Here is a 16656-nt window from a genome sequence, read left to right on the forward strand (position 1 = left end):
AACATGCATTGCACTTCTTGTAATGTTGACTATTGACAGCATGTGCAGACAAAGTAAAAAACAAACAAAAAAAATAAATAACAAGTACAGGTATGTTAGTGCAGTATCTCTCCTACTACTGTTTGGTGACTGATACATCATGGAGGAGAGCTGTAAAGCTTTTTTTTCACTCAGAGACCAAATACGGAGCAGTTTGATCTCAAGTGAGCTGAGAAAGTATGTATGTAAGGCACCTGGGTCATTCTATGTCATTTCAACAAATTTTCAGGACCATATTAATGTTAAATATTAGAACATCAAAGTGACCCAAAAGACACACTGGCAGAGTTACTTAGGTTTTAATTTTTAGTTGTTTTTTTATTTTATTCTATCTATTTATTTTTTTATTTTATTTATTTATTAATTTTTTTTTCCTGTCTAGGAGTGTGACGATATCTCGATACGGCGATAGTGCGCAAAAATATTGCGATATATCGATTATCGATATGCTTGCGCTAAGTATCAATTTTTAATTTAAAAATATATATATATTTTTTTTCAAAACCTTTTCTGCTTTTTTACTAAAATGTGCTGGTACGTCTTCACAGAAATTTTGCCACTGTTTGTTGAAGGAACCAATATATTTACTGGAATATTGCACTATAATGGTGTCACTGGTAAAAAAAAGACCCTATTTTTTGTTTATAGAAAGCACTATTGGAGAAACTTATTCGTTTACATTGGTATGTTGACACTTATTTACAGAAATGTGGCACTAAAATAGTGTCACTGTTCATAGGACACTTTTTCAATTTATTGTCTTTCAGAGATATAAAATTAAAAAAATATTTTTTCACTTAATCTTTTTTTTTTCTTGTTATGTCAGATTATTGGAGATTGATTTCTGACCAATATATTGATTGTCGCAGTATCGTCATATCACGATATAATCGTTATTGTGAGCTTTGTATCGCACATCTATCATGAGGTTCCCAACTCTACTCCTGTCTAAAACAAAGCGGCTCCCGTCGTGGTGTAGAGTAGACCGGCTCTTAGAGCCGGTTCGTTCGCGACAGACACACCACTATTATCCTTGTAATTCCTCTGCGTGAGATATACATGGTGTGGCGTGTGAACAGGTTAAAATGCGTGTCTCTTGGGAGCTGTGGTTTAAGTCCGACACTTCCGTATCCGTGAACTTTGTCGGGAAGCGAGCTCGGCTTTAGCTGGATGCTAAATCCGGCATACGGAGGTACTCAGGCCCGAGGATGCTTTTGGCCTCGGTTTGGCCCAGGCTGGCTGAACTTGTATTTTTATTTATATTTTTTGTAAAGCTGGAAGTCATTATCAGGACCAGAAAGAGGCGTAAGGTGTGTCACACACACGTTATTAAAAAAAAAAAAAAAAAAAAAATCTGGAAATAAAGCATTGGAAATAATGATTGAAACGTTTAATTTTCACCCGTCGAAGCACTTCCTACTTCTTTTCGGCTCACTAGCACACTCCCTCCCGGTAAAATAGATGTTTTAGGCCTGTTTGTCCAATAATAATGTGCTTTTACAATACGCATTTCGTCATTGGTCGCAGCTTCGCGGAACATGGTAGTCATGGTAATTCAGTCTAAAATGAAAGCGCTGTCATCTTCGATTCAGATTCTACATGAGTGGATTTAAAACAGTGTCGGAATCAGAAACTACTACTAAAATTGATCTAATACCCTATTAACAGCCCGTAAAGATGGACCAGCAGATGTCCCCAGTGAGCAACGTTTGTAAAGAAGGTGAGTTTCTGTTAATATTGTAAACTTTAAGAACTAATTCTGTGATATTCCTTATTGAAGTTAGCAAATAATCTGTCTGCCGTTCATTCTTTGGTTATTTTGTTTTAAAACCAAATCAAGACAACAATTAAACAGTGTGGTTATTGTGTTTCACTGACTTAAATCCAACCAGAAATACAGAAAGAAAAAGAAAAAAAACCAGACAAGCAGCGTTAATATAATAATATATATAATAATATGAAATTATTTACATATTAAATAGTATTCCTGTCTGAATGAGCTGATATTGTAAAGAGATTTGGAACTACTTTGTCATAAAAGCTCTATTTAAATCTAGTCCGTTTAAACATTTACCATCCGCAGCAATTTTAAATGAGGGCATCTTTCTGTTTCTGTGGGCATATTTCAGTTTGTAGCAGAAAAAACATCCTACATGTATAAATTGTGTGTTCCTCACCCTCTGTATAATATTTTGTTTTATTGTATTTAAAAAAAAAAAAAAAAATATATATATATATATATATACCGTGACCCTGTTAAACGGGAATAAGCGGGTATGAAAATGGATGGATGGATGGATATAGATATATATATATATATATATATTTTTTTTTATATATCCTATTTATATCTGCTTTTATCTTGTTCTGTACAGTGTCCTTGGGTGACCTGAAAGGCACTTTAACGTTGAATGCATTATTCTTATTCTGTGTTATCCTTGAGTGTGTGTGTTTAGATTAGTATTGCATCGATCATAAAATTGGTGAAATCCGTGTTGCAAATAAGCTTAGGTTTGATTAAAGGTTTATTAGCTTTGCTTCTGTGGTGGGCTTTATAATTTACTTTACTTTTGATTGATGCTCTCAGGAAAAATTGTCTCATCATAGCTGATCACAGGTCTAATTAAAAGCAGAAATACAGATAATGTGAAATGAAGTCATACAATGTGGCCTTTCATTCTTTTTTCTGGGTAATGAATCAGACTCCACCACCATGTGGGATGTGAAAGTCGGTCCATCCGTGCCATCCAGCGCACCTCTGCCTGAAGCCAACAATGGTCATGTGACCATTCAGCTTCAGTATCTGGAGAATGTTATGGAAGCGTTATGGCAGCACCAGTTTTCGTTGCCTTTTCGCCAGCCAGTTGATGCAGAGGCTCTGTGTATCCCAGTAAGTAGTGAAATGTTCACCACAAACAAAATATGATGATGTCATAAGTTAGGTTACTCAGGGCATTTGCTTTTTTTTTTTTTTCTTTTCAGGATTATTACACAATCATCAAAAGTCCAATGGATCTGGGCACCATAAGGAAGCGTCTGCAGAACGGATACTACTGCACAGCACAGGACTGCATAAAGGACTTTGACACAATGTTTAACAACTGCTACGTCTACAACAAGGTATGAGGTTACATTTGGCCTTACAGTGGTGGTAACTGAGGCCCTGTTTACACCACAACATTTTGCTCTTGTTTTTGTTTCCAAAAGTTACACATTCACACAGCCACGTTTTCAAAACATGAGACCACTGGAAACATCAATAACTATGTAGTATACATGCCAGGCCAATAGATGGAGGTGTGGTTTCCAACACCTTTTCATCTAATGTCACATGTGATGAGGCATCATTGTCACTTTTAACCTTACCTCACCATTTTAACCACATTCACGATTTGTCATGCCCATTATTTGCCAGTTCTAATTGTTCCTACTTTTTAAATTACATTTACTCAAAGGAGTGTGTGCTTTTCATTGTACGGCTCTTTCATGGTGCATTTTGTCCCTTTTCATTTTCTCCAAAGGCTGGAGACGATATTGTTGTGATGGCACAGACTCTGCAGAAGCTCTTTTTGCAGAAATTGTCAAAAATGTCGACGGAAGATGTGGACACAGAACTGGAAGAAGGGGAACCAGTGAGGAAGATGAAAAAGACACATTCAAGTACTTTAAAAAAACTTATTTAAAGTTTAAAATGACCAATATAAATGTCTAGCTTTCATTTAATTTTTTAATATTTTATTTATTTTTAAATTTTTTGTATTGTGATCTAGACTGAAGTTAGTGAGTAAATAACGGACTGTTGAAGGACTCCCACCCAAAAGGGCTTATATTCTCAGGGTTTGTGTGTCTTCAACAGTCCGTGGTGCTTACTGTAAACAAAAGACGTTTACATTGATATCTTTAACTTGCCTGAATTTTTAGAGCCGGAGTCATTTTGACTGATAAAGCTGCTAAGTGATCTGAAAAGCTGCTAAAATATCTAAAAATCAGGCTGAATGTTTCACTCCAATAGAATACAATGGAATGTTTACAGGCAGTAGGGCCGTGTGACATCATCAATCATGTGATTTCAAGATGAAGGAACACAGGCTCTGCACTGTGCACTGATAGTCTGTTAATGTTCTGTGTTGCAGGATCTTTACAGAGTTCTCTGGTGTCAGAGGTGCTTAAGGAGCAGAGAGTGACGGCCATTCCTCCTGATATTCCTCAGTTTCAAGCACTTAAGAGGTCTCCCGTACAAAATGATGCACCAGAGAACAGTTTAAAGGTAGGAAACCTGCTTTTAAAATGTCAGATTTTTATACTTCTCTATACAGTACCATTATTTACAGTATGTCATTCTCACTTTACAGATGGAATTACAAATAAACAATTTGAAGAGGGAGCATAACTACTCAAAAAGGCCGAATAAATTTAAGGACCCGACCTTCACTGGGTTCACACACACGCACGCACTTCAGTTACGCACATGCACGCACTCAGTGACTCACATCAGGTTGAAATACGTATGTCTCAAGGCCAATGTGTGAGACTTGAGAGCTTTGCTAGTACATCAGTGTGAGTGTGGCTGCTTTGACGGGACTCCCCCTTCTCCGGTCTAACCTCTGTCCGGTGTAACCTGCGTTGATTCCACGGTGTTTTCAAAATAAAATGAAAATAAATGTTTTGACACATAATCACCAAAAAAGGAACAGTCAAAAAGTATGTTTCCTCAAAAGAGAAGTTCACAGGATTTCAAAACTTGTGAAAGAGCCTTGAACTATCTTCTTCTCTCTCACTCATGTGCCTGCAATCCATGTCTGTTTGGCTGTGTGCGCGCAGGTCTGATGCTACTCCAGGTTTGTTGCGATTGGCTCTGGCCGAACATGTGACTTTAGCTCGCCACTCTGATTGGCTTTGGCATGCATCAGAGCGGAGCTGTGCAGTGAAATAGATATAGATGGTGCGCTAGCGCCCACTCACACTGAGATCAAAAGCTAAATAGGTTTCACTTCTGGGCAAACTTGAATGTGCCGTCGGAGCGCAAAAAAAATTTAAATAAATGTTTTGAAATCACCAAATAATTCAAAAATAACGGATGCACACACTCGGGCTATGTGGAAGCTGTTTAAAAAGTTTCAGGTCGAACAGACATTACGTCGGGGAGAGATTTGCTCACACACACACGTACGCAGAACTTTCTTGCTTTTATAGATAAACTAGTGCAGTGCCTGTAGGAAGTATGTATTGCTATAGAAAAGTGGGAGGTTCAGTAGCTTTTTGGCCAAATTAGGTTGTGTTTGAACGGGACCTTAGGTCAGATAGAACATTGGTCCTACCTCTACAGTGATGATGTTATCAGTTAGAAATAACTTATTAGCCAATCACTGAGCACCGTCGCCATGTGCGCGCCAAAGCCAATCACTGGAGAGCCCACCCCCACGCCCACTCACATACCTGCGCGCATGTCACGTAGACGGTGATCGATAGTGAAGCCCACCTGATCGATGTGTGTGTATGTGTGTGTGAGAGAGACAGACTCTCTACCTGAGACTCTAATCTCCTCCGTTGGTTTTTACACACACGCCCTGCGAAAAAATGTGCAGCTTTCAACACAGCAGCCATTGCCGTCAATAACTTCCGGGTGAGGTCTGTCCGGTCTAAATAGCGAACGGTCAAACTAACATGAAAATAAACGTTTCGAAATGTCATCACCTAATAAAGAACAGTAAAAAAGTATTTTTTCCTCAAAAGAGAAAAGCGAAGTCCACAGGAGCTCATGCACGCACCGGAAGTGAGCTGTGCAGTGAAATAGATATAGATGGTGCGCTAGCGCCCCCTCACACCCTGAGGTCAAAAGTTGAATAGGTTTCATTTCGGGGGCGTCCAGAAGTGAAATAAAATTAAAATAAACATTTTGAAATGACCAAATTACTCCAAAATAACAGATACACACTCGGGGTATTTGGAACCCGTCGACCGAGTTTCAGGTCGAACTCGCAACGTGTCAGGGAGATATTTGCTCCACACACACACACATCCACACATCCACACACACACACACACACACACACCACACACACACACACACACACACACACACACACACACACACACACACACACACACACATTAATAACACACACACACACACATTAATAACACACACACACACACACACACACACACATTAATAACACACACACACACACACACTAATAACACACACACACACACATTAATAACACACACACACACACACACATTAGTAACACACACACACACACACACACACACACACACATTAGTAACACACACACACACACACACTAATAACACATACACACACACACACACACACATTAATAACACACACACACACACAACACACACACACAATTAGTAACACACACACACACATACACACACACACCACATTAATAACACCACACACACACACACACACACACACACACACACACACACACACACACACACACACATTAATACTAAAACACACACACACACATTAATAACACACACACACACACACACTATAAACACACACACACACACTAGGAAAAACACACACACACACACACACAACAACTACACAAGCAAAACACACACAACACACATACACATGAGAACACACACACACACACACGCAGATACAAAACACCACACACACCACACATGGAACACACACACACACCACACCACAGGAGTGATCACAACACACACACACACACACAGACACCACACACACAGGAAGAACACAAACCACACACCACACATAAGAACACACAAACACACACACACACAGCACCACACCACACACCACACACACACACCACAGGAAGAACACACACACACACACACACACACACACACACAGGAAGAACACACACACACACACACACACACACAGGAAGAGTATACACACACACACACACACACAACACACACACACACACACACACACAGGGCAAATGAACACACAACACACACAAGAAAACACACACCACACACACATACGGAAGAACACACACAAACACACAACAAACACACACACACACACACAACACATTAATAACACACAGTAACACACACCACACACACACCACACACACACAACACAAACACACACACTAATAACACACACACACACATTAAGAACACACACACACTTAGTAACACACACAACACTAACCACACTAATAACACAGACACACCACACACACATGAGAAAAAAACCCACACAAACAGCACATAGGAACACACACACACAGTAGGAACACACACACACACACAACACAGACACACACACACACAGCAAAGAACACACACACACACAACAAAAGGAACAACACACCAACACACAACACACACACACACACACATAAGAAGAACACTAAACACACCACACACACAACACACACACACCACACATTAATAACACACACACACACACACACACACACACACACATTAATAACACACAGTAACACACACACACACACACACACAAACACACACACTAAAAACACACCACCAACACATTAATAACACACACACACACCACACACACATAGTAACACACACACACACACACACACACATAGTAACACACACACACACACACTAATAACACATACACACACACACACACATTAGTAACACACACACACACACACACATTAGTAACACACACACACACACACACACACATTAGACACACACACATACACACACACACAATAATAACACACACACACACACAATAACACACACACACACACACACACACACACACACACACACACACACACCCACACACACACAATAAAACACACACACACCACACAAACACACACACACACAAAAACAAAAACACACACACACACACACACAATAATACACACACACACACACACACACATTAATAACACACACAACACACACACACACACACACACATTAATAACACACACACACACACACACACACACATTAATAACACACACACACACACACACACACACACACACACACACACACACACACACAACACACACACACACACACACACACATTAATAACACACAGTAACACACACAGACCTCCCTTGCTTTTATAGGTAGATATGTCCCCTTTAAAAATTCCAGCAAGTTAATTTTGTCTTCTTTTTGAATAATATGTTAAAGGATACCTGTAGTGAAAATGTATATAACAAAAAATGTGTTTAATGTGTTACTAATAAAGAAAATATGTGCACCTTTTTATTAAAAAAAAAAAAACACATCAAAAAAGGACTTTTTAGAATATTTTATACCTTGCACAATTTACACACTTCAAGGTTTCATTTACTCAGACATCTTTTTTCAGGAAATGTACTCCTTTGATCTCACTTTCAGTCCTTTGATGACGCGTCCTGTCGCCCAATGGTCTCTTCTCCAGAGGCCATCGGACAACAGGAGGCGTGGCCAGCCTGACACAACTGTCAAGAAATTATTCATAAGGACACATCAAAGTCATGAGCAGACGCCTTTGAGGAAGAGTGACAGTTGTCAGTCAAAACATGTCAAAAGATCAAAGTGAATTTGCTGAAAAATGTTCTCTGAATAAATGAAACCTTGACATATGCTTCTTTAACATATTAAAAACACTCCAGTTTTCAAGCCCTTTGAGCTAAACGTTTGATCTCCTTCTGTCCACTGTAGGCCCGATGCAAAACGCAACAAGCCCAGTCCGTCGTCTCCCATGACTTACGACGAGAAGGAGAAGCTCAAACTGGACGTTTACATTCTGGCTGGTGACCAAACGGAAGAGCTATTCAAGATCATTTGTTCCATGGAGCCGTTTCTGTGGAGTTCCAATTTGGAGGAGTTAGATGTGGACTTTGATATGCTCCAGGACTCCACACTGAGAGCCCTGCAGAGCATTGTAGAACAACTCAAACAGTAAGTGTCATCGTAGCATTACCAATGTTTTATTCAATCACGTAAAGGCTAAGCTCTACACTTTATCAAAGTAAGGTCAGGGTTGGGTTCAATTATAATTGTAATTGTATTATAAAGAATTACAGTTATGACATAATTATATATATTATGTCTCTGAGCTGGCCTGGTGTCGCCTCGAGGTCCCCCCAGAACGGCTGGAGGAGGTGTGCGTGGATCGGGAGGTCTGGGCATCTCTGCTGAGACTGCTGCCTCCACGACTTTTCCCATTACCTGTCACTTCTCTTGAGGATAATTTACCATTTAACCAAATATATAATTCTAGGTATATGGACAGAATAATAGATAACTAAATTTGATGACAGATAATATTTTTTGTGTGTATTTTACAGCTGATTTAAGACATGGGTCAAACTGAACTATAACAGAAAGCTAACACAAGAGGAAGGTTACGTTTTATGGACTTATTAGGTTTAGCCTATAGGTTTAGTAATTCTGATCAATTGTAATTGAACTTTAGTAATTCAGAATGTAATTGTAATTGACTTTCAAGGGGAAAAAATAATCATAATTTTAACTGTAATTGGAAAAAATGCCGGTCATCATAATTGTAATTGAGTTATAATTTAACATTGATAATTGAAGACATAATTGAAATTGAAAAATGTAATTGACCCCAACCCTAAGATTATTACATATTATTTTACAGAGAAAAATCTGATGAAATCCAATGAAGGAATAAAGGAGGACAAATCAAATGACTGTGGGAACCTTCATGGTGTCGATGAGGAGCATCTCTTACACGGAGAAGACAAACCACAGGGTAAATACTAAGGTTAAGTGTATAGTTTGTTACATGTTTGCTTCCTTTTGTGAGGTACAGAGGTTTTATTTTATTTTTAATTTTTTAAAGCTATTAATCATGGTACACTTTATAATAACTATCCATTATTAGTAGTAAATAGATCATGAATAAACTGTTAGTTAATGAGAATATTTGCTAACAGTTTATTAAGGATTTATAACTGTGCTTTATAGATAGCCAATAGATAACTTAAAATCTGTTAGTTAAAACTTATAAATTCCATGTTTACTGTATGTTAATGATGTATAATTATACCTTGTAAATTAATAATAGATCACGAATAAGCCATTAGTTAACTACTTACTAATGACTTGTTAAGTATCAGTTAAACCTTTATATACGTTATTAGGACGTTAGTAAATGAGGAATAGTTGCAACTTTAGAATAACGTCCCAATATCATATATAAGCTAATTACTAATACTTCACCAATATTTTTACTCATTTATTACTATTAATAGTTTGTTAACCATCTGCTAATAACGATGAAACTTTGTAGAACAGCAAATAGGAGGAACAAGGTCAAGGTACAGAAATCTGATGTGTACTGTATTTTATCAATGAATCACCACAGGTGAAATTGTTATAAATAACGTTGTGTTTAATGTATCAAATAACAAATTACATACAACACGAACTGAGCCATCACATGGCAGAACAGCAGTATACAACAGTATACTTTTACACACAAGGTTTGGTCACTTTTTGTACCAACCACTGGATAAACAGAATTTTAGAGGGATATTGAATTTCCAAACATTGCAGCAATGTCATGGATTATCCATCCTAACGGCCCTTTGCGATGCTTACGGGCAAGCCCCTAGTGTTGTCAAAAAACTTGATACTGAATAAAGTATCAATACCAAAACAGTGAGCAGTGTTCATCTCTATATATCTATGGTTCATCTCCAGTTTTTTTTTCCTCACCTGTTGTAATTGACACAACCTTATTCGCTGATGCAGACGCAAACCAACACATGTGCAGCCCCTCCCCTCAGCTGCAGCTGATCACACTACTAGGGCCCTATAAAATCCACGTTACCAATGAAAACCAATGAAAACAGTTAAACGCGGAAATGGACAGGAAATATTCTGGAAATATTTTGGCCCCTAGTGGTGAAATAACTGATGTATCCTAGTGTCCATTTATTTTCGTGCAATCATTATGGTCTGGAATGATATCAGGATAATTTAAATTAGATTAATTTAAATTAAGTTTATCAAAACTTAAACAATAAACCTGCTCATATTCAGTAAACCATTGATCCCTGAGGGGAAATATAGTGACTGTGACATTAATGCTGTTCTCATACATTTTTATAAAAAGTTGCGTATGTAAGTATTTGGCATATCAAGCAAATGCCGAAGGGACGGCAACGGATTTCGACAGGCCTGTGTGCAAGCAATGCTTCAAAGTGGTGGCTACAAACTTCAGTAGCACTGTAAAGCATCTGAAAGACCGACACCTCGGTCTCTATGAGGAATTTCAAATCGTCAGTAAAGCTCCCGCTTTAGCAACATTGAAGTATTATACAGTTATCATGAACGTTAACCCTGCCGGCGGCACACGTTAGACGTTTAACAATTAGCCAATTGCCACATTAGCTGTTTTGTAATATGCTAGCGGCTGTGGCTACAAATAAAACGACCAATGTTAATGTGTGAGCTAGGCAGCAATAGTTACCAGTTCTGCCCATCTGTAACATGAACAGACTATGTTTGATTAAAGGACAATACAGTTATTTTTATTTAAATGTGTTATGTTTCTCTTTAACAGAATGAAGCTGAGAAAAGTCGGCCAGCAGCTACCAGACCAAAAACCATGGCAGCCTGAGAGTCAGCCGACCCTACCAGCCCTTGTTGACCGGCAAAGAAAATATGCGGCCAAGTCACCAGAAACACAAAAAATAAAAAGACTGTAGCTGAATACTTGAGAATACTCATTTTTGAGCCTATTTAAGTATTTTTACGATGATCAGAACAGTTTTTTTTAAATTTGGCACATTACTCTTAAAAATGTTCACACTTCTACCCTCAGGCCGGAGGTACAGAAGTGTGAAATGCAGGACCAGCAGACTCAAAAACTCCTTCTTCCCCTCGGCCATTAGACTCCTACATAAGTGATCGGAGTCTAATGAACTATTCATTCACCCCCCCCCCCCCCCTTCTCCACTGAACTTTGCACACCACCTGCATTCGCACTTTAGATGCGCCCATGCACAGCTAACACCATGTCTTTCTATTATGAAACAGCTTTTTGCACATACCATTGTATATATCACCTCTCCTCTGTATAGTTAATATATTTGTATTTTTTAATTGTACAGGTGTTTTGTATTTAATGTTCAGGTTTTGTTGAGTAACAGTGTTGCATGCCACTGTTAGTTATTATAGTTCTTTTATCTCGATTTATTCCTTATTACGTAGGCATTCACTGGCAGTCGGCAAAGCAAGAATTTCATTGTACAGGGAAACGTGTTTCTAACTGTACAGATGACAATAAACACTTTGATTTGATTTGATTTAATTGGGGGGGCTCTAGTGAGCATGCTTACAGAGTAGACGCGTCTGCCACAACTCCTGCAATATTGTATTAAATTTATATTTTTCGGACCTCGCATCTTTTTAAACTTCAGCGTGGGTCTCGCTTAGGGACCGGTGAACCCAGAGGCCTCCTAAAGACCATAGAGAAAGTAGGTCATCGAGAAACACCACCCTAAACTCAATGGCCAACTCAGAAGCAGATGCTAATGCTAACTCCAAAAGCTTGGAAGCGCTAGCAAAGGCTATACAATCTTCAATCGATTCCTTTCAGGATGAAAACCGCACAGCTAGTGAGCTAGTGAGGCTCAATACAGCCTCACTAGCCATATACCGGTACGGTACATACAGTAAGGTTGTCACTGTTATATCTGCTCAGTCACTAAAATCCGGTAAACAATACTGTATTTATGCAGCAAAGACTGAATAGACGACTGATGTGTGATCGCATCACATTATCTTTTCATGTTTACTACACTTTAGTTAATATTAAGCTGGTGTGCGATCAGTTTTGCTATTATTGTTTTTATTGACGTTACAAAGTTAAGTTAATGTTAAGCAGGTGATTGAAAGATTTTTACTGTGGTAAAGCAGTAATTATTTGTGTTTGGGTTCTTTGTCCACTGCTACTTTAGAGAATAAGTATTGTCTCAGTGGGCAAAAGTAACTGTGTTACGTGCCTCTCTTCATACGTCACAGTGATCATTACTGATTTTGAAGTGCCCTTGTCAATAATATTCAGTGACGTACCATGAGCACTAGGGTTGGGTAGGCAGGGCGTTGCAAATCGAGACCACCAATGTCAACACTAATGACATTTCCATATTTGTCAAAAAGGTTTAATAGTTTTTATTGTTTACAGGTGTTAAATGTTGCACTGCATTTCACTTAATTTAAAAATACTATTTTTAAATTATATATGTAATGTTTATTTTTTAATACAAAATGATAATACTACTGAGTATCACCAGCAATTCACAAAACGGCAACAAAAATATAAAAAAGAGAAAAATATACTGAATAATGTAAAGAACAGACAACCAACAACAAAATATGCAAAATGACACCAAAAACACACACCGAGAGAAAAATACTTTACCAGCAACACACAAAATGACAACAATGATAAAATATGAGAAAAACACACAATATTGCTACAAATTACACAAACATAACAGAGAAACATACAAAACGACATAAGAAACAACCAAACGACACAAAAAAAAAAACAGTTGGAATAATTTAAATCAGGGGTTCTCAACTGGTCTTGCCCTGGGACCCACATTTCGCTACGGACATTAAATCGCGACCCACTTTTTTTTTAGAATTAAACCAACCAAATTTAGTTTTTTAAAAAATATCTGTTGAAAACACACATATATAATCTTTTTTTTTTCTTAAATAAATATATATATTTTCATGTCTGCAAAAGAAAAGTTTCTTTCAAAATAAAAGACAAGTCCAACATGAAAAGCATTAAGTACTTATTTATTTTTGACCAACTGTCCACGACCCACCCAGTACAGGTCCGCGACCCACTTTTGGGTCCCGACTCACCAGTTGAGAATCACTGATTTAAGTAATAACCACACACAAAAACAAAATACACAAAATGACACCAGAAACACACACATTTACACAGAAAACACACAAAATTATGATAAAAAAACAAGGATCATTCTCCTGGTCCAACATCAGGAGGGAGATGACCATAAATGATAAAAACTATAGAAATAAATCTATTCATAAGACACTAAATATCGTTTCTTTCCACTTATTTACAAAATGAGATTCTTTAAACTGTGTGTTATCACTCATTCATTCCAACATTATGATCTATAGTTGTTTTTTCACAGTATTCTGCACACAGAGACAACACACACATAAGAGAAAAAAAACAAAGCGGCTCCCGTCGTTCACGTCAAAGAGAATAAACCTACCGGCTCTCAGAGCTGTTTCGTTCGCAACCGACACATCACTATTATCCTTGTCATTTCTCTGCGTGAGATATACATGGTGAACAGGTTGAAATGCATATGTCTCACGCCCAATGTGTGAGACTTGAGAGCTTTGTAGACTGTTCTAATCACTATTGATTAGTCACATACATGCATTGGTTCTTAAGTGACATGCTCTTGAACTCTGAAAAAATACCTTTTTTTTTTTTTTTTTTTTTTTACTATTTTCATTTACCCATAACGGCATGTGGGAATGTAATAATAATAATAATAAAAAAAATCTGATCTCTGTTTTAATTTATAGTATAAAGGTTACTCTTTTTTGGGATACAAAACTATTTTTCTTTATGCGACTTCATTTTTATTTTATTTCACCACTCATGGATATTGAAAATCCTCTACATGAGGCTATTGTAGCTTGCCTCTGTGTCTTATAATCATTTATGGTTTTTTAGCTCAGTGCTCATCCAATCAAATGAAAAATGTACAGTGTGACTATTGAATATTCACAAAAAAAAAATTGCAAAAATTTCAGAATTTTTGGAGACCGAAGTGCCATTGTGAAATGACATGGAATGACCCATCTAGAAAAAGTGAGACTTCTTTTCACAATTTCAGAAGTTAAAAAAAAGAAGACTGCATCATGTGATATAAACGTGGAAATATTTTGAGCCTCTGCAAATATTGTGTAATGTCATTGAATCTGTCAATTTGGAGGGACTGATATCTCTCCTACTGATTTAGTTGGTAACTTAAACAATGACTGATAGTTTCCCACTCATTTTTACCTTCTCTTGCTGGCCACATTAAAGGGACAAATTTGGACCCCGGGCCTTGAGTTTAGGCACAGTCATTTGCCAGGAATAGATGAGGTGGTTAGAAGTTATAGAAATGCTTAAGTGAACATTCAGTCCATGGTTAAAGCCTCAGGAGTCATCGTCATGCTGCTCACGCACACAGATCATGTTTACTCAGTAATCCTGTATTTTTACATCATGTGCAATTACAATAACATTTGTAGTTTGAAAGCTAAAGCAGTGACTAAACTCAGATGTGATTCTCCTGTCATTTCAGGCACCAACACCATGTGAATGAATAACCCCATTTCTCTGAGACTAACAGAATTGTTGAGCGGCCTTAGCATCATTTTTTAACATTAGTGCAGACATTTAAATGGTTTTTCAAACATTGATCAGAGATGTAAAGAGTACTGATATTTCTTATTGAAGTAGAAGTACGGTTATTGTACAAGTAAGTCAAACATAAAACACTCAAGTAAAAGTAAAAAAATGCTCAATTAAATAATACTCAAAGTAAAAGTTACCCGTTACTTTCACCCCCCACGTTTAATTTTGCCATAGTTCGCTTGCATACAGTAAATATCTCATGTATGAACTTAAAAAGGAAGAGACCAAATCTTGCACAATTTGAACTTTATTTTCTACAAAGGCATCTCTATAAAATGGTCATTTCATTTTTTTGTAGTTTCACAATGTCCGATGATCATTTTAAAACAGAACAAAAAAACAATATACTCATAATGGTTGGGTGAATAAATGTAACAAATTACTTTACTTTGTTAGAATGATGGATTTGGAAATATACTCAAAAAAGTACCCATGAACGCAACTCAATTACAGTAACGACATTGTAATCCATTACTTCAATCAAAAATCATATCTTTACCAATTTAAACATGTATTTTATTAATTTGTTTGTAGGTCTAATGAAAATGTGTTTTGATGTACTTTTTTTAATGTAATCTTTCTATATATTTTTAACTGTCTTTAATGTTTTTCTGTTCTTACATGTATAGTATCTTGATTTTTTTATGGACCCCAGAAAAATTAGCAACCACAACGGTGGAATGAACAAATACACAAATATCAATTACAGATTAATTGATTTTTTTTTTTTTTTTTACCATTGGATCTTAATGGAAAAAAAAAAAACAGAACATATTCTAACAAATATTTCTTTGAGGCCCAAAGGGATCTCACAAAAATAAGATAATCCTTTATTGATCTCACAATGGAGAAATTCACTTGTTACATTTGGCATTCAGTGAGATCACTCAGGGTGTGCAGAATAGACAAGAAATGTGCAGACAGTTAAATAGTAAAAAGAGGTATCTTATGTACAATAAGTAAAAGCAAACATCTGAAGGGGATGGAGTTATAACAATTAGGAAATAAGACTAAATACAAATAGAATAAAAGTTAGAACAGACTATAAAAACTAGAATATCTAAGTGCAAAGCTTACAGTTCTTGTGCAGGTTGTCAGTAAGTGACGCTGGTACAGCGTTAATATCAG

At 37.2% G+C, this 16656-nt stretch overlaps 1 protein-coding gene across 4 annotated transcripts; it reads left to right on the forward strand.

Annotated features, from left to right (window-relative positions):
- Window positions 1–1012: 1012 nt before the first annotated feature.
- On the forward strand, window positions 1013–12070 carry LOC114463160 (bromodomain testis-specific protein-like). 4 transcript variants are annotated; one of them, XM_028446464.1, is made up of 9 exons: window positions 1013–1759; window positions 2742–2929; window positions 3022–3159; window positions 3561–3699; window positions 4173–4306; window positions 4392–4498; window positions 8742–8981; window positions 9688–9801; window positions 11620–12070. In XM_028446464.1, exons 1-8 carry the CDS (start codon window positions 1717–1719, stop codon window positions 9710–9712), a joined length of 1014 nt encoding a protein of 337 aa, XP_028302265.1. In that variant the 5' UTR covers window positions 1013–1716; the 3' UTR covers window positions 9713–9801; window positions 11620–12070. The 4 variants fall into 4 exon arrangements, with proteins under 4 accessions (XP_028302265.1, XP_028302266.1, XP_028302268.1 ...); XM_028446465.1 differs by lacking the exons at window positions 9688–9801; window positions 11620–12070 and having other exon boundaries at window positions 4392–4544; window positions 8742–8963; XM_028446467.1 differs by lacking the exons at window positions 9688–9801; window positions 11620–12070 and having other exon boundaries at window positions 4392–4596; window positions 8742–8793.
- The last annotated feature ends 4586 nt before the right edge of the window (window positions 12071–16656 follow it).

The sequence above is a fragment of the Gouania willdenowi genome, chromosome 5 (assembly GCF_900634775.1).
Source record: "Gouania willdenowi chromosome 5, fGouWil2.1, whole genome shotgun sequence".
In the NCBI taxonomy this organism is placed as follows: Eukaryota; Metazoa; Chordata; class Actinopteri; order Blenniiformes; family Gobiesocidae; genus Gouania; species Gouania willdenowi.

What these genes read in the sequence shown, in the direction of transcription:
- LOC114463160 (XM_028446464.1), top strand. Translation starts at nt 1,717, where the DNA reads ATGGACCAGCAGATGTCCCCAGTGAGCAACGTTTGTAAAGAAG. An exon ending in GAGCAACGTTTGTAAAGAAG is followed by an intron (nt 1,760 to 2,741) that starts GTGAGTTTCTGT and finishes GTAATGAATCAG; the next exon opens with ACTCCACCACCATGTGGGAT. An exon ending in GATGAAAAAGACACATTCAA is followed by an intron (nt 3,700 to 4,172) that starts GTACTTTAAAAA and finishes TCTGTGTTGCAG; the next exon opens with GATCTTTACAGAGTTCTCTG.